The sequence below is a fragment of the Vulpes vulpes genome, chromosome 8 (genome assembly GCF_048418805.1).
Source record: "Vulpes vulpes isolate BD-2025 chromosome 8, VulVul3, whole genome shotgun sequence".
Lineage (NCBI taxonomy): Eukaryota > Metazoa > Chordata > Mammalia > Carnivora > Canidae > Vulpes > Vulpes vulpes.
This window is the reverse complement of record NC_132787.1, coordinates 88,988,741-89,015,506: the sequence shown is the minus strand read 5'-3', so window position 1 is coordinate 89,015,506 and position 26,766 is coordinate 88,988,741. Positions and strand designations below refer to the sequence as shown.

General features: G+C 33.8%; 1 protein-coding gene across 1 annotated transcript in view; it reads left to right on the top strand.

The window, feature by feature from the left end:
• The first annotated feature begins 3,383 nt into the window (after positions 1 to 3,383).
• SPDYA (speedy/RINGO cell cycle regulator family member A) overlaps positions 3,384 to 26,766 on the top strand; it is a 28,006-nt gene continuing 4,623 nt past the window's right edge. Inside the window, exons 1-6 of the mRNA XM_026016004.2 lie at positions 3,384 to 3,711; positions 6,663 to 6,721; positions 9,047 to 9,132; positions 14,004 to 14,175; positions 24,116 to 24,401; positions 24,473 to 24,475. Coding sequence (XP_025871789.1) covers positions 3,477 to 3,711; positions 6,663 to 6,721; positions 9,047 to 9,132; positions 14,004 to 14,175; positions 24,116 to 24,401; positions 24,473 to 24,475 — 841 coding nt within the window. The 5' untranslated portion in view covers positions 3,384 to 3,476. The remainder of the gene's footprint in view (positions 3,712 to 6,662; positions 6,722 to 9,046; positions 9,133 to 14,003; positions 14,176 to 24,115; positions 24,402 to 24,472; positions 24,476 to 26,766) is intronic.

Genomic DNA, 26,766 nt, shown 5'->3' with positions numbered 1-26,766 from the left:
TTACAATGCAAATGCTAGACTTAAATTTTTATAAAGCGTAAGCTCATAAACTGGCTTTGTTTTCCTGGCAAGATGACAGTAATATTGGACTGCTTACCATGTGTCATGTATTTTACACATGAATTCACTTAATTTTTAAAACTGGTTTTTAAGGGCACCTGGGTGGCTCAGTAGTTAAGCATCTGGCCTTTGGCTCAGGTCATGATCCTGGCTGGGGTCCTGGGGTCTGTGCAGCAAGTCTGCTTTTCCCTCTGCCTGTGTCTCTGCTTCTCTCTCTGTCTCTCATGAATAAATAAATAAAATCTTAAATAAAAAAAACAAACCTAATTTTAAAATGGTGGTTAGAGTATATGGGACTTTAGTGTCAAACAATCCCAGATCAAGTCCTAACTTTATCACTCGCTAATTATGTGTCCACAGGCAAATTTCTTTTTCCCTAAACCTCAAATTTCTCATCTAGAAAATAAGGATAAGATAATGCCTCTTTTGTAGAAATATTCTGAGGATTAAATGAGAAAATATGTAAAACTTTTAGCACAATGTCTGGCACATATTAAGTGCTCATTATGAGACTATAATTATAAGGAATTTAAGGTTTCCCTTCCTGCCCTGAATTGCCATTGGATATTGCAATTAGATATTTCATATAGGCAGATGAGTCCCCAAATACTACTTCTATTGTATGATTCTGTGGACCACCACCCCTAACACTCTTTATGTTACTATCTCTAGAGAAAAGAAATTATTTCAGATGCTTCTAGATTGGCTGTGGTCTATTTACAAACAAAAACAAAAAATCCCAGACATCCTATTGAAGTGTGAATTCTGTTACGATTTTTTTTCATGTCGGTGGAACCCATGTAAACACTCATTAAAGGATTTTGCCATATAAGCATAGTTTCTCCTAGTTTCCCCTTCTCTCTTACCTTTTCCTGAAATGGCTCTTATTTATTTATTTATTTATTTATTTATTTATTTATTTATTTATTTATTTATTTATTTGAGAGAGAGAGTGCTTGAGACAGAGAACAAGCAGGGGGAGCTGCAGCAGGAGAGGGAGAAGCAGACTCCTCCTGGCTGAGGCAGGAGCCGAAAGAACGGCTGGATCCCAGGACCCTGGGGATCCAGCCTGAGCCAAAGGCAGATGTTTAACTGACTTAACCACCCAGGTGCCTCCTGTAATGGCTTATAATTTTTTATTTGCCTTGCATTCTTTTCCTCTTGCTATGAGAACTCTATTCTCTCAGTATATCTAAATAAAGAGCAAAATTTAAAACTACCTCAAGGTAGAATATGACCAAGAGTAGAGCATTGATAGCTTCTCTCCTTAAGTTCCTCTGTAACTTTCCTGCCAGTGTTTGCTGATTAACTTCAATGAATCTCTCTATTTGGGAAATTTCAGCAGTTCTTTATCTCTTCGAATTTTATATGAACTATCCCAACACATAAGAGTTTAGTGTAATAGTGTAATGCCTATACTGTGAACATATATATCTATTTATATGATAATATTTGCTTTCTATTTTACAGTATATCCATGGTTGTCTAAAATAACAACACTTTTAAGTTACTTACTTAATATTGAATAAAACTTACCTCCTGGGAGATATGCCATAGTTCTTCTGTATTCTGGTACTTCCCACCCCCAAGCTTAGATGCCTCACCCCAGTTTGAGAAGCCTGACATCAATTTTTTCCATCTAGATCATGAGGCTGCTCTTACTTTGGGGTGGGGGGGAGGGAAGATGCAGATGAGACCTCGAGCTGTCTCCCTGAGGAGGTGGGTTGGAAATAGCAGAAAGTTTTTATAGAAGTCTCAAGGTTCAGTTATCACCCATTCCTTTCTCTCTGGAGTTTGTAACACCACCAACTCCAACTCCAGAACTGTCTTCAGTTTGGCTGGACCTTAGGATCTAAGAAGAAAGATGAGGGAGGGAAGTGAAATGGAGGAGAAGCAATTATAGAATTGATTAAATATAATTTCCTCTGCCTAGTTCTTCAGTATCTAGCCCTCTGCTGTCTCATATGGTAGCAACTAGCTACATGTGGCTGATGAGCAGTTGAAATGTGGATGGTGCAACTGAAGAATTTTTACTTAAAGTACTGAAAGAGTGTAAATATTTTTACTTACTACGTTTTGGTAAGACTACATTTCACTCTGTTAGAAATTTAGAAATCACTCTGTTAGAAATACACACCAGATTTCAAAAACTTAGTGTGAAAAATAAAGTATGTAAAATATCATTAATTCTTATATTGATTACACATTAAAATGATATTTTAGGTATACTGGATTACATAAAATATATTACTAAAATTCAATTCATTTTGCTTATTTGTACTTCTGTAATGAAGCTTTAAAAATATAAAATTACATATGTGGCTCACAGTATATTGGACATTGCTGATCTAGCCCTACTATATCCAATCTTACTTTCCATTCCTTCCTTCAGCAGGGAAGTTTCTGAGGGTCAGGAAGGAGAATCTGTACCTAACTCCTTGAACACCAAGGGAGGCATGGCTGCCTGGGTCACTGTGAGTTATGGATTCAGAGGTTCTCATTAGGGTCTTAGAGTAGTTTCATGCTTTGTCTATGCATGTCTCCATTTCCTGTCACCTGTAAGTACTTTGACCACAAAAGTAATACTAACTAGTAATTATGTGAACTAATTACCACCAAATGGTAGTGATCGTGCATATTGTTAAATATTGATGAATTAATTTTGTTTCTGATTTTATTGGATTATAACACTGTACATTCATATACACTTATAGTCAGTCACTCAGATAATATGGTCATATACTCACAACTTTAAAAATTAAAGCGATCAATTTACAAGAATCTCTCAAAGGACATATACCCTACATTTCTTTGCTAAAAATGTCTTTAATTTTGCAGTAAATACCAGTAAATGCTTGTTGAATAAGTGAATTTTGTAACATATCAAGGAATTACCCAGTAAGAAAATATTTTGTGTGTGGTAGGGGGATTGCTTTCAATATAAGACTTGATATGATAATAATTTAGTTCTGGAAATAGTTTGCCTTGTTCTATAAAAAATTTGAAGTGGCATATAATAACCATATGACAAAACTATGTCAATGGAAGCAAAATTAAACATATTAGGAAAAAAAGAATATCACAAATATATTATAGACTCAGCATAGTTCCTATAATTAACTTTAAAATTTGGTTTAGGAGTCCCTAGTCAAAGCAAAATGGTATACAGGATCTTATTATTGGGAAGAGAAGGTATATCAGTTATCCAAAGGAAACAGCATTTCTTAGCACTGAATTCTAAAAGCAATTTCTTATGTGGGTCACTATAACAAATAACATTTTAGTAGCAAGTTCAGTAACATTTTATATGAATGCATCTGGTAATGTCATCCAATTAGTTGTTTTTATATAAAAATGAATAAGAGTGTGGTAAATAATGACATGTTTTGTTTTTACAGGAATCTTGGGAAAGCAAAATGAGACATAATCAGCTGTGTTGTAAGACACCACCTACTGTCACTGTTCACGTAAAATCAGGGTCAAATAGATTACATCAGCCTAAAAAACCCATTAACCTGAAGCGTCCTATTTTTAAAGATAGTTGGCCAGCATCTGAAAAAAATGCACATAATACCAACAAGTCTAAACGCCCCAAAGGACCCTGTCTAGTTATACAGCGTCAGGAAATGACTGCTTTCTTTAAATTATTTGGTAGGTTTAAAATATTTTAATAGTGGTAATTGTAAAGTACTTAAAAAATAAGAGAATCTAAAGATCTACTTTATTCTTTTCATAATAATCTAAGAGCATGTTATTTTCTATGTTAGATTTTCTGTCTCCAACCAATTTGTTTTTGTTTTATTTGGGTTGCTTTTTGTTTTTTTTTTAATATTTTATTTATTTATTTGAAAGAGAGCACAAGAGAAGGGAGGGTCAGAGGAAGAAGCTGACTCCCTTTGAGCAGGGAGCCCAACTCCCCGCTGAGCAGGGAGCCTCATGTGGGGCTCAGTCCTGGGACTACAGGATCATGACCTGACCCCAAGATCAGGAGTTGCGTGCTCTTCCAATTGAGCCAGCCAGGCACTCCACATATGGGGAATATTGTTAAAAATTATCCTTTATCATCATGTTCCTATAATGAAAGTGATTTTAAATGTATTTGTTCAGATAATAAGCAATGATTTGGAATGTCAAAAAGACAGCGTCATAAGACATTGGTGACAAATTTCTTAACAAGGGCAGCCCTGGTGGCCCAGGGGTTTAGTGCCACCTTCAGCCCAGGATATGATCCTGGAGACCTGGGATCCAGCCCCACGTCGGGATCCAGCCCCACATCGGGCTCCCTGCATGGAGCCTGCTACTCCTTCTGCCTGTGTCTGTGCCTCTCTCTCTCTCTCTCTCTCTCTCTCTCTCTCGCTCTCTCTGTGTGTCTCTCATGAATAAATAAAATCTTAAAAAAAAAATTCTTAACAAACTTCAACAAGCAGATTCCCCACTCAGCAGGAAGCCCAATACCAGGCTCAACCCCAGAATCCTGGGATCATGACCTGAGCCAAAGGCAGATGCTTAACTAACTGAGCCACCCAGGCTCCCCTTTATATTACTTCCATTAGCCAAGAAAGGGAAGGTTTTTTTTTTTTAAGGTAAGGTAGACAGATTAAAGAGTGGATAGACGAATTCTGGTATATATCCATAGGAATGAATCCAGTCAAACAGATATCATAGTCTGTTAGATCCAGGTGACAGGCATTAGTATCTAAGAGAGTTGGGGACATGAGATGCTTGGGTGGCTGAATAGTTGAGCATCTGCCTTTGGCTCAGGTGGTGATCCTGGGGTCCTGGGATCAAGTCCCATGTCAGGCTCCCTGCGAGGAGCCTGCTTTTCCCTCTGCCTGTGTCTCTGCCTTTCTCTCTGTGTCTCTCATGAATAAATAATTTTTTTAAAAAAAAAGAGATTTGGGGACAAGAGTGTTTACCCTGCTTAAAAGACAAAAATCTTAAAAATAAGGGGGGGGGGAGAGAAAAAGAAAGGGAGAAAGAAGGAAAAGGAGAACAAGCTGGTTAAGATTTAAAGAAAAGCAAAATAAGAACATGAGATGAGAAGAAAAAAATGTAAGTAGTATAAGTAGGAAAATGTTGAACTACCAGGATGTTTCCTGTCAGGATCTAGAATGCTGTTAATATAAGTTTCCCTTTTCTCTTTAAGACTAGTGCAAAACTGGGCAGTCTGGGTAGCTCAACGGATTAGCACCGCCTTCGGCCCAGGGCATGATCCTGGAGTCCCAGGATGGAGTCCCTAGTCAGGCTCATTGCATGGAGCCTGCTTCTCCATCTGCCTGTGTCTCTGCCTCTTTCTCTCTCTCTGTTTCTCATGAATAAATAAAATCTTAAAAAAAAAAAAGACTAGTGCAAAACTATTACCCACGAACATTTTTATTGTTCATAACTGATCATGAGAAATAAGAGAAAATACCTGGCTCTACCGTGTGTAATTTAAGAAAGAGTTGGGTGCCTGGCTGGCTCAATCAGGGCATGCATCTGACTCTTGGAATTGTGAGTTACAACCCCACGTTTGACATAGAGTTTTCTTTTTAAGAATAGAACTAAGGCAGAAATTAATTAGTCTAAGAAAATGAGTACTTATTCTTGGAACCTTCCATATATTTGACCATATTGATGATATTTCTAGGATGTAAAAATCAGTGTAAAGAAGTATGTTTTGTTATATAACTTGAAGAGGGGAACGGGCAAAAGCAGATTTTCTCAGATTATATTCTGACAACTACTCATATTTAGGGATTATATATTTTAGCCTTTTAAAATTGAATAAGTATTTTTGACCTACTTTTTACATATTTTAAAAATATTTTTGTTGATCTTTTGTCATTAATACTGTTTTTCTAAAATTAAATGTTAATTATAAATAGCTAATAAATTGTGAATCTTCTTTATACAGACATTTTCATTGATGTTTGGATAATAGATAATTGGACAGAGATAAATAAGAGGCTATCAGGAGAAAGTAGTAGAAAGAGTAAAACATATATTTTTTTCAAAGATTTTATTTATATTTATTTATGAGAGAGAGAGAGGCAAAGACATAGCCAGAAGGAGAAGCAGGCTCCATGCAGGACTCAATCCCATGGCCTCCAGATCATAACCTGAACCAAAGGCAAGACACTCAACTACTGAGCCACCCAGGCGTCCCAAGAGTAAAACATCTTTAGAAAACAAATAATATTCATTAAGCCATTATTTACTAAAGACTGCATTATCTTTTATCAGGTTCCATTTCCACCAGTAAAGGTTGATTTTTGAAAGTAATAAAGAGCTAATCTAGAATTACCCAAGATATTTTTCTCTAAGAGCTATTGGGATCGTCAGGAAACCAAACCGTTCCACCATATCCCCTTCACTCTGAGCAAATCAGATGGGGAACCTGAGTAAAGCAGTAGCTCTTTGTGCAATGCTTGCAATGGTAAATACACCAAAGAAATGCAAACTACACTTTAAATAACACTACAGCCATTTTTGTTTGCTTTCTAAGCATCATTTATAATCTATCTAGAAATTGATTCTTCAAAAGGAAACATTCTATTTTTAAAAAACAAGTCATAGAAATAAAATTTTAAAAAACAAGTCATAGCTATCTTTTGTTGTAGATGACGATTTAATTCAAGATTTCTTGTGGATGGACTGCTGCTGTAAAATTGCAGACAAGGTAAATTAGATAACAATGTAATCATTAAACAGCATTATTATGTTACTAGACCATCAGAACTTTTAAAAAACCTTATAGAATTTTCGGTCATATCAATTAAGGTTAGGAAAAGAACTAGCCTGTGTTGCTCCTTCAAAGTGAAATCCTTACACATTACTTTTTGAAATTAGCATACATTAGAGATTCATTTTTATACTTGAGGAATTGTAGAGTATTATTTATTAGATTTAAATGATCTTAAGTCTATATTTGTTTGATTGAAAACAAGAATCAGTATAGACTTACTATGTTTTGATGAGAATTACTACCTTTTATCAGCCTGTAGAGAAAGAATATTCTGAACATTCTGACATTCATTCTGCTAAGGAAGTCTATTATTTTGTAGGTAACTTAGATAAAACAAATTCCAATAATTTTGTAGAGTAAAATTAGTTTATTATATTCTTTATTTAGGAATCAGTGTTTCACAAAAGATCATCTTGATGCTCATGTACATACTAGGGACCATGGTATTTCCATTCTCTTTAGATTTGGCTGGACAGCTATGAGTTCATCTTTGTAAATGCTATCTTAGACCAGGTAGTCATATCAGAAGATACAGCATGAATTCACGCTTAAATTTAATGTGCCAACCAATGGGCTAGGGATGAATAGAAGACTAGTTTATGATTAAATACCCATCAAGTTAATATTGATAGGAACTTTTTTATTTCAAGTTAAGGTAACAAAGATAAAATCAAAGTTTGGTTTTCTTAATTTCGGATTTTGGAAATCTAATTCTGGAAAATTTCAAATATATATACCTTGAGGTAGAGAAAATAGAACAAAGACCCTCCATGTGTCTATCATGTAGCTACAATAAACATCAATTTATGGCTCCACTTGTTTCTTCTAATTCTTCCCAAAACTGGGTTATTTTGAAGCAAATCTCAGACATCCTAACATTTTATCTGTGAATTTTTCATGATATACTTCTAAAATATGAGATCTTTTAAAATATATTCACAGGGATCCCTGGGTGGTGCAGCGGTTTAGCGCCTGCCTTTGGCCCAGGGCGGCGCTATCCTGGAGACCCGGGATCGAATCCCACATCGGGCTCCCCGGTGCATGGAGCCTGCTTCTCCCTCTGCCTATGTCTCTGCCTCTCTCTCTCTCACACAGTCTGTGTGACTATCATAAATAAAAATAAAATAAAAATAAAATAAAATATATTCACAAAGTCACTAACATTTTTAAAAATTAACCGTAACGCCTTCATATTAAATATCTATCTATGGAGATTAAGTGCATGTGGAGTTGTAGTTTTCAACTTGAAGTGCATTACGGTAATTAAAGTTGCTGGACAGCAGGGGGCAGTGCTTTTAAAGTAGCTAACAAGCATATCATACCTTAAAACACTATTTCAAGAGTTCTCTACTGAAAGTTACCTTGAAAACTTGGACTCACCTTTGTAGTCAATCCTATGAAGGTAGAATAAATAGGTATTTTATGAGAGGGAAACAAATACATCAGTACTATAAGTCCTTTTTAATTTGGACAGATAGAACCTGGCATAGTGTCCTAATACCAAACTTGATCTTTCTAATAACACATTTAAAACAATTTTTTCCAATGAAAATAGAGCCATGTTATAATTTCTGACTAGAAGTTATTTTTAAAAGATTATTTTAAAAAGTAAGTATATGAAATTGCTAGAGACTAGATCCTACGTTGTCTTAAAAGAAAAAAAAGATAATTCTGTGTGATGATGGATGTGTTATGATTTTGATGTTCATTTCACAATGTATATATATATCAAATCATCACATTGTGAACTTTAAGTATAAGCAACTTTGTCGGTTTTACCTCGACTTAAAAATTGCTCCCCCTTCAATCAGTCAATCAATAGTGAGTATGGATATCTACAATTAATGAGTCAGGAAAAAAAATTTTGTAGAGATATATACATCAAATCAGTATGGCAACATACTAACAATTGGTGAATCTAGGACAAGGATGTATGGTTTTTGTAATTATTATTTCAACTTCTCTTCGGATTTGAAATTTAAGAGAAAAAATTGAGGTTTTGGTTCAAAAAATATTGGCAATAATAAAACTTAGGAGTTCGTTCTAATCTTAATCATGTTAAATGGTTCAGAACTATTTCTCACTGTATCATATAGGAAGTCAAAAAATAAGGACCCAAGTAAATAGGTAATTCTGTAATAAAGATAAATAATGCTGTATTATTTTTAGTTTATTCTTCATCTTAAAGATAACTATTTTAAAGCAGTTTTACTTATGAAAACAAAACATTAATATTAACTTTTACTTTTTTCCCTATAGTATCTTTTGGCTATGACCTTTGTTTATTTCAAGAGAGCTAAATTTACTATAAATGAGCATACCAGGATAAATTTCTTTATTGCTCTGTAAGTATGCTTTCTATAAGTGATTTTTGTGGTACTTATTCATAATATATGTATGATATCTAATTTAAAACAGGGGCTATTTTGGGGCACCTGGCTGGCTTGGTTGGTTGGTAGAGCATGTAACTCTAGATCTCTGGGGTGGTGAGTTTGGGCCCCACATTGGGCATAGAGCCTACTTAAAGAAATAAGTAAATAAAGTTAACATTGCGACTCATAAAAAAATAAAACAGGCTTTTTAAAACCTGATATATATCTTTGTATAGGCCTTTATATGTAGAAGATACAGTGTTTTTACTTTAATATGGTATTTTTATGTTCTTTTCACTGATCTGATCTTGCTGTATGCTTAAGATTTGTTAAGTATTCCACTTAAGTTTGTATTGTACTTTTTCATTTTTCAAAGTGCTCCATATAAATTATCTCAAATTCTCCCCTTTTGAACTTAGATATGTTTTAAAAGCCAAAATAGTCTCTCTGAAACTTCCAGTAAATTTATAGTAAAAATCATCATCATTGCCCTTTTACATTAAACGGTTTGTGGAAAATGCTGTAGACATACTGATTGTAGGTTTATGCCTATAACATATAAGTTATTCATAACTGATACCTTTAGTAACGTCTTACTTAACACACTGAACTTTGACCAAGGAATATAGTTTTGTTTTCCAGTTCTTGTATTGACTTTGTGTTAGACAGTTCATATTAGCTTTGTGATCTATTAAATGGTTTTAATTACATGGCTTTCCAATCTACAGGTCAGAATTCTACTAGAAGCAATGTAGTTTAAGAAAATCTATTTCAATCTTGAAACTTTTTCTACCTACTACCTAGATAAAATACTGCAGTTGGGAATGTATGAATATAATTTTAAGTACTTAACTAGGGAACTACATATAAAAATAATTAAGGTGAATAGCACAACTGTTCGCAGTGATGAATGAGTTTTAACTCAGACTTTAATTCAGATTCAGTGTGATTCAAGGAATAGGACTGGAAGAAACTGATCCCTAATTTTATTCAGAAGACACATTTCCCCATGCTGGAGGAAAAATGAACTCTATAAAATTTGGTGATGATTGATAAATTGGGAGAATATAATAGTAATAGCTAATATTGAATGTTATATGCAAGACACCACAAAAATGTTTTTTTAAATAAGCTCCTTAAATCTTCTCTATGAGATACATTATTTAATTATCTTCATTTTACAGTTGGGGAAATTGAGACTTAGGAAGAAAAGTACTTCTCAATCTTACAAAAGTTAGTAGTGGCAGAGCTGGGATGCAAATTCAGGTGTGACTTGCCAATGGCCAAATTCAGTGATTAACCACTAAGTTACATTGCTGTTTACATGTCTCTTTAGTATTATATTGTATCTGAATGTTCATGCAATATCTATTTTGTAGTTTTTTCCCCACTTGAAAATTAAAAACAAACCAAAGGAAGGTTTAGTTTTAATTCTTACCAGATTCCCGAAATTGGATTTATTTGATGTTTTAGTAATGTTATCATCAGTGAAGCACTGTGTCAGCTTACACTATATAGTAGTATGTGCAGTTGCATTGCAAATGGTATAATAAATTCCATGTTAAAAATAACATGGATTATAACTTCCATTTTGTATCTAGTCATACTTTTTTTTATAGCCTGACTCAATAGTTCTTATTAAGTATTTTCTCAGCCACAATTCTCACTCAGGTCCTTTTCTCTCCTATATATTCTTATAACACTCTGAACTTTTATTGTTATTATTCCATATTCTCTTGCACAGTTGTTTGTTCCATACTTAGTTGCCTCTTCTACTTGACTGTAGGCTTCTTAAAGGCAAGGAATGTGTATCTAACTTTTTTTTTTTTTTGCACCCTTTAACATATGGATGTTCTTAATTCTTTATTTGGATAAACATAATTAACTATTACACCAAAAAAAAGGACTCTGCTCCAATCACTGGAAATCTATTTCAGATTAGAAGTTGACTTACATGTATACAATATAGATATTTTATCACACTGATCCTGAAAAATTGTTAATCTAGAATAGAATCACAATGGAGTTCTGATTATAGATTTTCTATGTTTCCCTTAGTCAACAGGCATGCTAAAAGGCCAACCTCTGGCTTCTGTCTACCCTTAACTAAGCCCCATCAGGGATAATAAAGTAAGAAATTACTTGATGTAATTTCACAGAGGACATTATATAATCCATGTAACTGAATGGGTTAAGCAATGAGGTGCTTTATATTAAGGTAATATTAAAATATGTACAGATATTTTAAGGGAAGTTAAAGTAATAGGTGCTAACTTTATATTAATATAACTAAATTGAATATGCATATAGTTTTTTTAAAGGACATAAGTGAGTATACAATTTAAAGTAAGTCTCCCTCATATCTCAAGGCCTTAGCATCCTTCTTCGAGGACCATTAACGTTTCACGTGTATCTGTCTAGAAATAACTTTGTGTACATGACCCAATGTATATATTACCTGAATAGAAGTGTACTATATACTTCTGTGCCTTTTAAAAATTTCTAATGTGAAATCTACAAAGGGAGTGTATGGAGTATGTATATGTATGTTTGTTGAAGAAAAAGGCAAAACAAATATTCATGTACCCATGACTCAGCTTAAGAATAGAACATTGCCAGAATCTTAGAAGCTCACAGTACACAGTTTCCCAGGTAGTCCTGCTTCTTCCCACATATAGTAATTTTCTTGATTTTCTATATTTTATGTATAAACCTCTAAATAATATATTATTTAGTTTTTCCTGTTTTTAATCTGTATGTAAAATAATCATATGTGGTGTTCTCCTGTAACTTCCTTCTTTTGCTTTATGATTTTGAAATTTGTTAATATTGATGTGTGTAGGTCTGGTTCATTTTCACTGCAGAATAATATTCTATTATTGCTTATATATTTTCTTTTTCTTTTTTTCTTTTTTTACTATCTTGCTATCTTGTCTTTATGTCCCACTTTTTCTGTTTCTTCTTCCCACTCCATTTTTATCTTTTTCATTGAGATTTTTTAAATTTTTATTTTTTGATTCTTTTTTCCTCTACTTGTTTGGAAATTATGCAGTCTATATCTGTTTTTTTTTAGCAGTTATCCCAATTATTTATTTTTTTAACTTACTAGATAACCAGTTTTGTTATAAAAGGATATAACTCAAGAACAGCCAGATTGAAGATGCATACGGCAGTGTATGGGGAAAGGGCATAGAGCTTCCATACCCTCTCAGTGTATCTGATCTCCATGTGTTCATCCACCAGGAAGCTCTATCCCAGTTATTTTTTAATCAAGAACTTTAAGTATTTTAACTCCAGTCACCCCCTTCTCAACTTATATTCTCTTGTTTTACAATTCTGTAGTTCTACAGGAAGCCCTCCAAAAAGTTAGAGACATATTATTGTCATTGTTTTATACATCAAATATTTATTTAGATTTACCCACATATTTATATCTTTGCTTACTATTCCTTCTTGCATCTCAAACTTTCCACTTAGGATCATTTGCCTTCCTTTATTATGCTTTTACGATCTTTTATCCTTTAATGTCTGTCTACTTCAGTTTCTTCACACTTCAGGGTCTGTTTCTGTTGATGGTGCCTTGTTCTTTTAGGTGTTTTGTAATTTTTTTATTGTAAGTTGTCTATTTTTCTTGGAAAGTCATCTATAGGGTTTTCATTGTTTCTAGTGGAAAATTTCTATCTGTATCTGTGTTTCTGTGTTATCTAACTTGTCTTTTTTTTTTTTTTTTTTTGCCTGGCTGCTCTTAAGATTTTTTTCATCACTGGTTCTGAAGAATTTGATTATGATGTGCATTGGTGTAATTTTATTTATATTTTGTGCTTGGAGCATATTTTTTTCATTGAGCTTCTTAGTATTTTTATAGTTTTAGTCAAATTCCAAAAATTTTCAGCCATTGTTTCTTCAAATTTTTTTGTCCATCCAATGCTCATTAGGGACTCCAGTTTCACCTTTATTAGACTACTTGAAGTCTCATAGCTCATTGATGCTCTATTATTTTTGTTTCTTTTCATGTGTGTGTGTTTCATTTTGGATAGTTTATATTGCTGTCTTCAGTGCACAAATCTTTTCTTCTGTAATATTTAGTCTATTAATCCTACTCTATGTATTTTTCATTGTACATGTAGTTTTCATCTCTAGAAGTACACTTTGTGTCTCCTTATCTTTTTGAACATCTGGAATAAATACAACTGTTTTAATGTCCTTGTCTGTTTAATGTCTGTTATTTCTAACATGTATCAGTTTTGATTGAGGATTCTTTTTATTTTGGGTCATGTTTTCCTGCTTCTGTATATGCCCAATCCCCCTCAAGTGTTTAGGAGGTTATGGATTTCCATATGTCTATAAGAAAACTACTTGGGTGAGGGGAAAGATCATAAGAAAGGATTAGAGGGAAAAATGCTTAACATTTCCCCAGGACTGGAAATAGTGCTTGTTCTCACCAGCCAGACTGAAAAAAAAACTCATAATTCACAGGATATTGAGTACAGTGCTCAGGAATGTCTTACATCAGTAGTGGGGAATAATTAGCCCCAGTCTGAACATTGCTCCAGATCCTCCTAACAAATCATAAAAGCAAGACCTGAAAGGATCACACTGTTTCCAAGTAACTTAACTGCATCTCAGAACAAAGTTCAAGATTTATAGGAATACAAAAATATCCAGAACTCAACAAGGTAAAATTCACTGTATTTCTATTTTTTATCTACATTTCCTTAATTATGAGTAAGGTTGAACATCATTTATGTGTTTACAAGTGATTTTCTATGTATGTATATGTGTGTGAACTGCCTGTTCCTGTCCTTTTCCTATTTCTTTTTTGAGTTATTGGTCTTTTTTGTTAGGTATCTGGCTAACACAGTTGAAGAAGATGAAGAAGAATCCAAATATGAAATTTTTCCATGGGCTTTAGGGAAAAACTGGAGAAAATTGTTCCCTAATTTCTTAAAGTTAAGGGACCAACTCTGGGATAGAATTGACTATAGGGCTATTGTAAGCAGGCGATGCTGTGAGGAGGTAAGATTTTTTAAATACTTTATATAGGTAATCTCTGTTTTCTCTTTATGTAATTTCTCTTGTCTTGTTTTTAATGTGCTTCTGATATTTCATTTTTTATATGTGTAAGGGTAGACTATTAACCCTGGTTAATGGTTACCATGAATACAACTTGTATACTACAATGTTGATGTTTTAATATACCACAATAATTTAAAATTGTCATTTCTGTTTTTCAGAGCAGCCTACTTCTATAGTAAGTATTTCTATTTTAGTATGTTTCTTTGGTCGAAGAGATCAGAAATAAATTGGGAAAGGACAGTATGCATATTCCAAAATATGTTAATAACATTTGGAGCTGAATAATAATTTCCATTAAACAAAGTATGTGAAATTTCAAGTTCCCAAGATTGAAATGCAAACTGTATGCTATAAAATTTAAATAAATTTAAATATGTTAAAAACAGTACCTCTTTTCACATAGAATAATATATAAGGTAAGTTTTCTTGATGCCAGATTCTATTAAGATAAAACAGAAAGACACTAAAAATAAAAAGATAGGTTATTTTGGGAAATAAAAGCAAAAATGAACTATTGGGACTTCATCAAGATAAAAAACCTTTGCACAGCGAAGGAAACAATCAACCAAACCAAAAGACAACCTACAGAATGGGAGAATATATTTGCAAATGTCTTATCAGATAAAGGGCTAGTATCCAAAATCTATAAAGAACTTAAACTCAACACCCAAAGAACAGATAATCTGGTCAAGAAATGGGCAGAAGACATGAACAGACTTTTCTCCAAAGAAGACATACAAATGGCCAACAGACATGAAAAAATGCTCCATATCATTTGGCATCAGGAAAATACACATCAAAACCACAATAAGTTACCACCTCACACAAGTCAGAATGGCTAAAATTAACAAGTCAGGAAACAACAAATATTGGTGAGGATGTGGAAAAAGGGGAACACTCTTATACTGCTAGTGGGAATGCAAGCTGGTACAACCACTCTGGAAAACAGCGTAAAGGTTCCTCAAAACTTAAAAATAGAACTACCCTACAACCCAGCAATTGCACTACTGGTTATTTACCCCAAAGATACAAACATGGTGCGCCCCAATGTTTATAGCAGCAATGTCCGCAATAGCCAAACTATGTCCACAATAGCCAAACTATGGAACATCTAGATTTTCATCAACATATGAATGGATAAAGAAGATGTGATATATATATATATATCACACACACACACATATACATATATATATACACACACACATATATATACACACAATGGAATATTAGCCATCTAAAAAAATGAAATCTTACCATTTGCAATGACATGAATAGAATGAGGGTATTATGCTAAGTGAAATAACTCAATCAGAGAAAGCCAGTTGTCTTCTGATTTCATTCATGTGGAATTAAGAAACAAAACAGGATCATAGGGGAAGGGAGGGAAAAATAAGACAAAATCAGGGAGGGGAAAGAAACCATAAGAGACTCTTAACTAGGAACCAAACTGAAGGTTGCTGGAGGGGAGAGGGGTTAGGGGGCGGGGTGGTAACTGTGATAGGCTTTAAGGAGGGCATGTGATGTAATAAGCACTAGGTGTTTTATATAACTGATGAATCACTAAACTCTACCTCTGAAACTAATAATACACTATATGTTAATTGAGTTTAAATCAAAATTATGAAACAAAAGATGGGTTATTTTATCTAATGTTCTGGTTTCCAATAAAGAAAAATGTTAATGGCGCAATCTAAAGAAATATTCTAGAGTAGAAAATTAAATAGTAAAAAAAAAGAAAAAAGAAGAAAATTAAATAGTGGGCAGTGATCATTGTAAGCCAATACTAGTTTAGTAAAGTTTGGTAAAATGTGAATTAGATAATGCTGTAATGAAATAAAGTCATAGCTAGTAAATGATGATAGGCCAAAAGCCAATTAATGGATTAGTGTCAAACTTCAGGAAGTATTTTGAAGGTATGCCCAGAATTAAACTTGTTAATTATATTTATTAATAAGATGAAGATATTAGAAAGCATGCATAATTGTAGATTAAATTAAGAGGACTGTAGAATGTTGGGGAAATGAAAGGATTCAAAAACAACTTAGAAGACTGAATAGCAGGTGAGGTTTTTTCAGGATTGAATTCATTAGGAAAATACGAAAAATTGGTTATGTATCTCACCTTCCCCAGATTAATGGATCCTCATTAAAGGATTTAAACAATTCATTCTAAATTAACAGGGCATTGGAAAAGCCCTGCATTGCTATTTTTTATCATTCCCTCCCCAGGTCAGGAGTGGGTAATTTGTGAACCTATGCCATCCTTGGACATGATAGTAGGCCTTATTTGAACACTCTGATTTTTTTTCAAAGTAAACACTTCAAGCCCCACGGCACTTAGCTAAGAGCATGGAGTGGGTACCAGAGGCAAGAGGCAGGGATAGGTAATGCTCACCTCATGGCAGATTGCCCGCCCCCCCATTCCTAAGATAGAACAACTAGTGTTATAACTGCAGCAATTTAATTTACACAATTGGAGCTGGGATTACTTCAGTTACTGGCATCAGACTTTTAAGCAGCCAGAGAATGGTATGGCTTAATGGTGTATATGTAAAAGACTAAAAAGTTTTAGATAGCTGTAAACTCAGTTATGTAATGGGATTTATAGAAAAGTTGAGTCTCTCAAGGCTTCAACACTGACAACAGATCTCTTCCCTAATTCTAGATGTGCTTATCAAATTTCCTATCCTATTTCATTGTGTAGTAGATACCTCAGATTTAACATGCTGAAAATCCAGTTTCTGATTCCCTCACATAGAACTCAAACTTAACTCCTCCTGCAATCTTCTACATGTTAATAAATGGTAACTTCATCATTCTAATTGTTCAAGCCAAAAAACTGTTGCCCTATACTTTTCTTATAGCCCTACCTTAAAAAAATATATAGCACCCTACCATTTCTCACCTCCTCTACTACTAAGCCCTACTTTGATTGTCCCCTTGTGCCTCAATTATTGCCATAACTTTCCAAGTAGTCTCATAATCTCTCTGTCCTGTAGTCTATTTTCATACACTAGCCAGAGTAAATCTTTCAGAAGTAAGTCAAATCATGATTCCTCTACTCACAAGTCCCCAACAACTTCCCATCTCACATAGAATAAAAGGCAAAACCCTGGGGTGCCTGGGTGGTTCAATTGGTTAAGCCTCTGCCTTGGGCTCAGCTTATGATCCCAGGTTATGACCCAGCCCTGAGTCAGGCTTCCTGCTCAGTGGGTAACCTGCTTCTCTCTCTGCCTTTCCCTTCTGCTCTGCTCTCTCTTGCTATCTCTAGCTCTCTCTCAAATAAATAAAAGTTTTGTTTTTTTGTTTTTTTTTTAAAGGCAAAATCTTATCATGGTTCTAACTGGTCTGCCAACTCTAATCTTTTTTACTTTGTCTCACTTCCCTCCAAGTACACTGGCCTCCTTGCAGTTCTTCAAACAAAGTAAGGACATTCCCACCTCAGGATTTTTTTTTTACCTGGAATGCTTTTCCCCCAGATATCAATATGCTTCACTTCCTCACTTTATTCAGGACTCTACCTAAATTTATAATCTCAGAGAAACCTTTCCTTACCACCCTGTATCTAGTAGTATCTCCTGGAATGGAATAAAATTGAAGAGTCCAGAAATAGGGATCCCTGGGTGGCGCAGCGGTTTGGCGCCTGCCTTTGGCCCAGGGCGCGATCCTGGAGACCCGGGATCGAATCCCACATCAGGCTCCCGGTGCATGGAGCCTGCTTCTCCCTCCGCCTGTGTCTCTGCCTCTCCCTCTCTGTGACTATCATAAATAAATAAAAAATTAAAAAAAAAAAAAAAGAAGAGTCCAGAAATAAACCTTCATTTTTATGTTCAGTTGAATTTTGACAAGGGTACCAAGAAAATTCAGTGGAGAAATGAGTCTTTTCAACAAATGATGCTAGGACAACTGTATATCCACATGCAAATGAATGCCATTGGACTCCTATTTCATATCATATATAAAAACAAACTCAAAATGGATCAAAGACCCAAATATAAGAGCTAAAAACTATAAAACTCTTTATACATAGGGGTAAATCTTCATTACCTTGAATTAAGTTTCTTAGAGATGATGCCAAAAGCACAAGCAACAAAAGAAAATAGAGATCATCATCAAAATTGCAAAAATTGCCCTTCAAAGAACACCATGAAAGTGAAGAGACAAAATACAAGTGGGAGAAAATTCTTTCCAATTATCTGTCCAATAAGGGACTTGAATCTAGAGTAGATAAAGAGCTCTTACAACTCAGCAATAAAAAGACTACTCAATTTTTAAAAGGGTAAGGATCTGAAAAGGCTTTTCAAAAGAAGATATACAAATGGGCAAAAAAGCACATGGAAAGATGCTCAACATCATTAGCCATCAGAGAAATGCAAAATCAAAACAACAAGGAGATATCACTTCACACCCACTAGGATGGTTATCGTGAAAAAGACAAATATAACAAGTATTGGTAAGGATGTGGAGGAAATGGAACCCTCATACACTTCTGGTGGGAATTTAAAATAGTGGATGTTTTGGAAAACTGTAGCAGTTCCTCAAAAGGCTAAACGTAGAGTTATCATTACAACCCAGCAATTCCAGTTCTAGTTATATACACAAAGGAAATGAAAGCTATATCCACACAATAACTTGTACATGAATATTCATAGCAGCAACATTTGTAGTAGTCAAAAAGTGAAAACCCAAATGTCCAGTGAACGAATGGATAAATAATACAGTATATCTATACAATGATAGATTACTTGGCATTAAAAGGAATGAAGTACTGATAACATGCTACAATATGGATGAACCTGAAAACATTATGCTAAGTGAAAGAAGTCAGTTATGAAAGGATCACACATTTTATGATTCCATTTAAATGAGCCGTCTAAAAGAGACATCGAAAGATATAATAAAGTAGATTAGAAGTTGCCAGAGGCTGAGGGGAGGGAGAAAATGGGGCATGATTTCATTTTTATGGAGTGATAAAAATGTTCTAAAATTGACTGTGGTAATGGTTGTACAACTGAATATACTAAAGCCATTGTATAAGTGGGTGAATTGTATAGTATTTGAGTTATACCCCAATAAAGCTGCTAAAATAACAAGTAGTACCTCCCACTATTCCTTTGTATTCCTTTTCCAAGTTTTCTTCATAGCATTTAACCATCATATAATGTATTGTTTTACCTATATTGCTAATGTCTATTTCCCCCTGCTAGAGTATAAATTCCAAGAGGCCATGATCTTTATTTTTATCCCAGAATAGTGCATGGCATAGAGTACTCAGTAAATACTGCTGACTGACAAAGTGAATGGAACTTAAAGCTTGCGATTTTTTTTTTCATACCTTCTTATCTATGTAGTAGAAAAAGAATAAACTATAAAATTTCTTTACTGAGCTGACTTGGCACTGCCTTTTACAATAGGGGGACATAGATAGTCTTTCTTAGGACTGTTGCAGCCAGGAACAGTTGAATCATGGTGGTATATAGGAACAGAAATTATCTAGACTTTATTCTGTTAACTATTCATTCAATAGCTAACTTATGAGTAAGACATTTAACTTCAATGCTATGGGGGTTGTTATAAAGAAGTGATTATATTATCCTTGCCCTGAAGTTTGATGCATTTAAGTGGCAAAACATGTTAGAAATTTAGTTAAATATTCTATGCATTTGTTATTGAGAACCCAGTATTGACATATTGCCAAGTCCATTTCTTTAGTGTCATCCTAGAGTAAACCCAAGTTATGATAGCATTTACAAGTTGGTTTACAATAATACTTTACATTTGCATTATGCTCTAACAAATTCATAAATATTTTCATATAAATTATCTTATCCTCAATAAAAGTACCTATGAGGGTTGTAGAATTCTCATTTTACATCTGATGAAACTGAGAACCAAGGAGATTGAGGTTTACTCAAGACCATACATCAATTAAGTGTTAAACCCGGAACTTCATATCTAATAACTTCCCAGTGTTTTCTGTTTTCTCTGTTTTCTCTGACAGCTACCTTCCACTGGTTATATTGGTTAATTTGGAAATCAAATTTATATCTGTTATGTTATTTTATCTCAGGAATTAAAAAGCATTTTAAAAAGGAATTAAATAGCATAAGTATTTTGCCCATTTTTCTGACAAACTGGGGCTTTGAAGGGTTGTAACTTGTCCATGGTCGTTAATAAATGGTAGAACCAGCTAGTTCTTAAACTTAGCACTCTTTCCATTACATACCACTGTCAAAAAACTTACTCTCTCCTTTCAGATAGTATGAATTTTAAAAATTTGTCTCTTTTTTTAACCTTGGTTGCTGCAAAGAAACTAAGAGCCAAGTTTTATCCCTAACTACATTAATTATATCACCTTTTACTACCAGCCTGTGTGCTTTCTTCCTTTAGCCTAATTTTCCCTTCTGGATCCTAGAAAATTTTTGTTGTTGTTTTTACTTTTTGTCAGCTGCCTCAAATCCTTTTTTGGAAAGAGATGAGGTATGATTATATTGAAAAATACAGAGCTTTTCTAGAAAAGAGTAAAGACAATTTCCGTATTTATTCTGATCTTACTATCTTATAATGAGTTTACCTTTTTTGGATATCAGCTCCTCTGAGGTGGAATTTATTTAGGTTGATGATAACTTAATTTCTAGATTGTTTTACAGATTATGGAAAATGCCAATCTGATGAGAAAGAGTTAGACTCCAATTCCAGTCCCTTTATACATGATGGACGGTAGCAATTTTATCAAAAGGAAGCTTTTCTCTGTTCTTGTTATGTACTCTGGCCTAGATGGCACAGTTTCATCATAGCTGATTTGTCTGTCAGCTACTACTTGATTCCAGATTATAATTTAGAAAGCAGAGATGTGACATAAACAGTTTTGGACAAAACAATGCAATGACTAAATGCAGCAGAGACCCAATATAGGGAAGGTACTGGAAAGTGTTAAACTTCCTATAGTTCAGAAGGAAGGTGTAAACAGTGCTGAAGATAGCAATGCCAAAGAAAAGTCAATGTTATAAAATTATAGTTGTCATTACTTGGTGACCAGTTGGACATAGGGCGTATGGGAGAGTGAGCTTTCAGAGTTTCAAATCTATAGAACAGAAAGGGTAATGTGTTCCATAATGGAAATAGGAAACACTAAAGAAACAAACTGATTTATTGGAAAAATAAGTAATTTGGTATCAGACATGAATTTAAGGTATATTTGGATAATTAAGTGAGGCATGAGTATAAAATGAGTCATCATATGCAAGTGATATTTAAAGCTTGGTAGAGTAGATAAGAGTCAAGGTGAACGTAATGTTAATACTTTTGGGACACTTGTCAGGCACTGTTCTAAGTACTGCATATGTGTTAACTCTCACAACAGTTCTTATAGCTAGCTAGGTAATCCCAGAAGAGGAAACAGGCACAAAAAGGCTAAATAATTTCTCTCAGGTCACAGAATTAGTCAAGCAGCACGCTAGTATTCAAACCTAGGAAGTCTGATTCCAGGGTCCTTGTTTTTAACACCTACTCTATACTATCTCGAGATCACAGAGAAGTAGAATATATAGAGAAAAATAGGGCCAAGTATTAAATTTTGGGATACCCATCAAAGGCACCAAAAAAAAAATCACTAAAAATGACGAGTAAAATAAAATGTAGTATAATATTTCTAGTAGATCAAGTGCTATTAATGCTTCAAAGAAGTTACTTTCATAAGTCATAGAGTTTGAGGACTGTAAATGACCTGTTTTCTCATATGCAAAAGATACCTTGTAGCCCAGAAGGTTATGTAATTTGCCCAAGGTCATAGAACTAATAGAAGACCAAAATCCTGCTTCCTTGACCCTCTTACAATTTTTGTAATTCTCTGTTGTTATCACAATAACATTCTAATAATATCTGTAAAATATGTGCAAACATATTTAAAAGTACACAAGTATGTGTGCGTGCATTTTTCTAGCTGGGTTAGTATGTAGAGAGACTGATGCTAGTTTGTTGTAGAAAGAACAGTTTACTAAACCTATCTGGTGCCTTTTGCTTCCTATTTTTCTCTGATCTTCTCACTAGAATTTGCTACAGGATCCTTAAAAAAATCATGTTGTTGGAAGTTTATAATGTCAGTGGCCTCTAATTCTTAATTATTTTCATCTATCAATAAGAAATATACAGTTACTACATAATATTGTGTGGAAGGCATTTGATAGAGAGGCATATGAGAGAATATTCCTGCACAGAGAGTTTTCAATAGATTGCATTCATAAAAAGAGATATATCTGAGTTTTAGACACATGCTAAAAGTCCTTATGTAGCATTAAAAATAAAACAGTACGATCTAAAAACTGGAGTTTTAGAAAGGTGGGACTTATGCTCAGCACTGAAGGAAAAGCAATATCAAGACAAAAGGGAGAGGACATTCCAGAAATGGAAATAAGGATGTACAAATGTTGAGGAAGAAATAGAAAAATATGGAAGGAATAAGAAATTCTGTATTCTACTTCCTCACTTTACATAGCTCTGAACCTAGTTTTACATTGTTATAAAAATATTTATTGTTAGAATTAATATCTTTACATCTACTTTTTAGAAGATATGTAACTTTATTACATGTTTGTTGAAAACTTTTTTAGAGAATTTAAAAGGTGGATTATAAAATAAATTCAATCCTAAAATATACTTTAAAAAATTAGCATAGCTAGCATTCTTTATATCATTTTGGAGGAAGCCATAGGTTCCCTGTTTTCTAAGTGGACTGGTCTCAGTCTGGGGGTTTTTAAGTTTTCATTTTTAACCACAAAAGTATCTTTCCAAGCAAAATTTTATACATAATCCCCTAAATTGAGGTTCTTTTCTTGATTGGTCTTCCCATATCCCATTCTGGGACACCTAATATAATCTATGAAAACACAGAGCTCCTGAAACAAGTTGAAAATCATTCGTTTAAGCATTAATAATTGCTTAACTCTCAAATTCTATAATTCTTATTTACTTTGGTCATTGATAACTGCAACTAAACATTTTTCGCTTTGAAGCAATATTCCAACACTGCTTAGAAATTTTAGACATCATAGGGTCAACATATGTAGGTATATTTCCCTACTTTGACTTCTTCAATGACTATCATCTGCTTACTTTGTGATAAGGATTTTATACATATCTAACCCTCCTATGATGCAGATAATATCCCCATTTTAAATATGAGGAAGTTAAGCCTCAGAAAGGTTAAGCTGCCCAATATCATACAGCTAGCAAGTGGCAGAGCCAGGTTAAAAAAATAAAAAACTAAGTCTATCCTGACTCCAAAGGAAGTATTTTATTTAACCTTCGAGAACAATGCCCAACATGTAACAAGGAATCTTAAGTGTTTTATAATTAACTCCTCATCTAATCCTTGCAAAATCCTCTAAAGGAGACTCTATTATTCTCTTCATATTACAGATAAGGAAACTGAGGCACAGAGAGGTTAGGTAACTTACCCATCTTCTTACCACTTCCCTTGCCATAATTGCAAGCATGTTAAAATTAGTCTAACAACATAGTTAGAAACCTCAACAATGTTATTTTCAACCCAATACATTCCAAAGTTAAGAATTATGTGTTGTTTTGGGCTAATTGTGTTATCTATCCCAAACTTAGAATATTCTGAATTGAAAAACTTGGAAGGTTGAAATATTTGAAGTAACTTCAGTACTTTGTTAGTTATTATCTTAAGAATCCAAGCAGTGAATCACTTTATAGGTAATACTGTCTTATCTGGAGAGGCCTACTTTTTTTTAAACATCAGTAACTTAGGTTTTTAGGTCTAGTTTTAGAGATAGCTGTGAGTCATAATTCTTTTACTTAATCTTACCAAATTTTAAAATCTTATGAAAATTCTAAAAGAAAGCTTTCCACCATAGGTTATGGCTATTGCTCCAACTCATTATATATGGCAACGGGAACGTTCTGTGCATCACAGTGGAGCTGTTAGAAACTACAACAGAGATGAAGTTCAACTGCCCCGGGGACCTAGTGCCACACCAGTAGATTGTTCACTCTGTGGTAAAAAAGGAAGATATGTTAGACTGGGATTGTCTTCATCATCTTCATCCAGTGATACAGTAGAGGTGATGGAGAAACATTCTCAGGAATCACATAACTCCGACATAGTAGTTGATCGTTCTCAAGCTTATAGCTATTCTCAAGGTATGATTTAGTAATATGTAGCAATTAGATTTATGCAAGCTATTAAATCTGAGTTATTTATTGAACTGTAGTAAGTCCTTACAGGCAGGGGTACATACTAATTTTATATACTAGAACAATATGAGTTAAATTAGTATCGAAAGTTTTCTTTTCAGTTACTGTTTGTCTTGTGTCAGTACCTGGTTTTGTGGTAGCTTAACTAAACTAAAAGATTTTTCGTGTGACTTATGTTAAACTGAAATCTAATATACCATGGGTTTCAAGCACTTTAAAGTATTAAGCATGTGAAGAGCCTGAATCATTTTCTTTGAAATGTTTTATTCAATAGACATTTCAAAAAAGAAAATAAATATACTAATCTCCCCAGTTTTATCAGTGATTGACTACTGGTTTTATTATATACACTTTTTAAAAATTCAGATATAATTGACATATAACATTGTATTAGTTTTAGATGTACAACATAATGATTTGATACATTGTGTAATTGTTACCACAATAAGTTAACATCTCTCACCACATATATTTTTATGTGATGGGAACATTTAAGATATATTCTTCACAACCTTCAAATATACAATACAGTATTGTGAACTATAGTCATCATGTTGTTCATTGCACCCCAGGAATGATTTATAACTGGAAGTTTGTATCTTTTGATCACCTTCACCCATTTTGCCCACTGTGTATCCCCGCCTCTGGCAAACATCAGTCTGTTCTCTGTATCTGTGAGGATTTTTTTCTGTCTTGTTTTGTTTTTAGATTCCACATATAAGTAAGGTTACACAATGTTTTAATTTTTCTGTCTAAAGTATTTCACTTAGCATAATGCCCTCAAGATCATCTGTGTTGTCACAGATGGCAGGATTTCCTTATTTTTGACTGATACTCCATTCCTGTAATATTATATAGCTGAATGATAGTCTGTACACACACGCTTACACAAACACCCCACATTTTCTTTATCCATTCATCAGTTGATGAACACTTAACATTGTTCCATGTTTTGACTATTGTAAATACTACAATGAACAAAGGGGTGCAGATACCTTTTTGACATAGTGAATTTGTTCTTTAGGATAGATACCAGATACAGAATTGCTGGATCATATAGTAGTTCTATCTTTAATTTTTTGAGGAACCTCCATATTGTTTTTCCACAGTGGTTGCAGCAACTTACATTACCACCAATAGTGTACAAGGGTTCCTTTTTTCTCCAAGTCCTCACTAACACTTATTATTTATCTTTTGATAATAGCCATTCTAATAAGTATGAAATGACACCTCATTGTGGTTTTGATTTGCATTTCCCTGATAATTGGTGATGTTGAACACCTTTTTGTGTAACTGTTGGCTATTTGTCTTCTTTGAAAAAAATGTCTGTTCATTTCCCTGCACATGTTTTAATTGGTTTTTTTCTTATTGAGCTGTAGTTTTTTTTTTTTTTTTACATATTTTGGGTATGAACCCCTTATCATATATGATTAGTAAATATTTTCTCCCATTCCATAGGTTGCCTTTTCATTTTGTTGATGGCTTTCTTTGCTACACAGAAGTTTTTTAATTTGATGTAATTCCACTGTTCATTTTTGCTTTGTTACTTTTATTTTTGAAGTCCAATCCAAAAAGCCATTGGCAAGATGAGTGTCTTCCCACTTTGTTCTAGTTTTATGGTTTCAGGTCTTAAATTCAAGCCTTTAATCTTTTGTGAGTTTTTTTTTTTTTATGCATGGTATAAGATAGCGCTCTTCATTTCTTTTGCATGATACTGTCCAGTTTTAACAACACCATTTAGTGAAGAGGCTATTGGTTCCACTTGTTGGCTCTTTTGTCATAAATTAATTGACCCTATATGCATTGAGTTTACTTCTGGGCTCTGTATGCTGTTCCATTTCTATATGGGTCATTTTTATGCAAATACCATACTGTTTTTGATTACTATAATCTTGTAATACTATATACTTTTCTATCTTCTACTTTAAAAAAATTAGAAGCGTGCTATGTCTAGGCCTGCTTTTTTTCACTACCATAAAGCATTTCCCCATGTCATTAGTCATTGGAAATCTGATTTTTAATCATGATATGGTATAAGTATCATAATTTATTTGCACATTTCACTTTTGTTGGGATTTGATGACTTTGAAAAATGGTAACCAATCATGAACTGGAAATGCTTTTAGTCAACCACTCTGTAATTTTCATTCAAATTATATTTATAAAGATAGGGTATCTCTGGCACTTCTCAATCCTCAGTAATATTCTACTAGCAGTGATCCTTTTTACTTCTTAAAAAGTCTTTAGGACTGCCAGATTTCTTACGGTTCTTCCTCAGTTCCACAATGAGATCTGTACTATTTCAGAATAT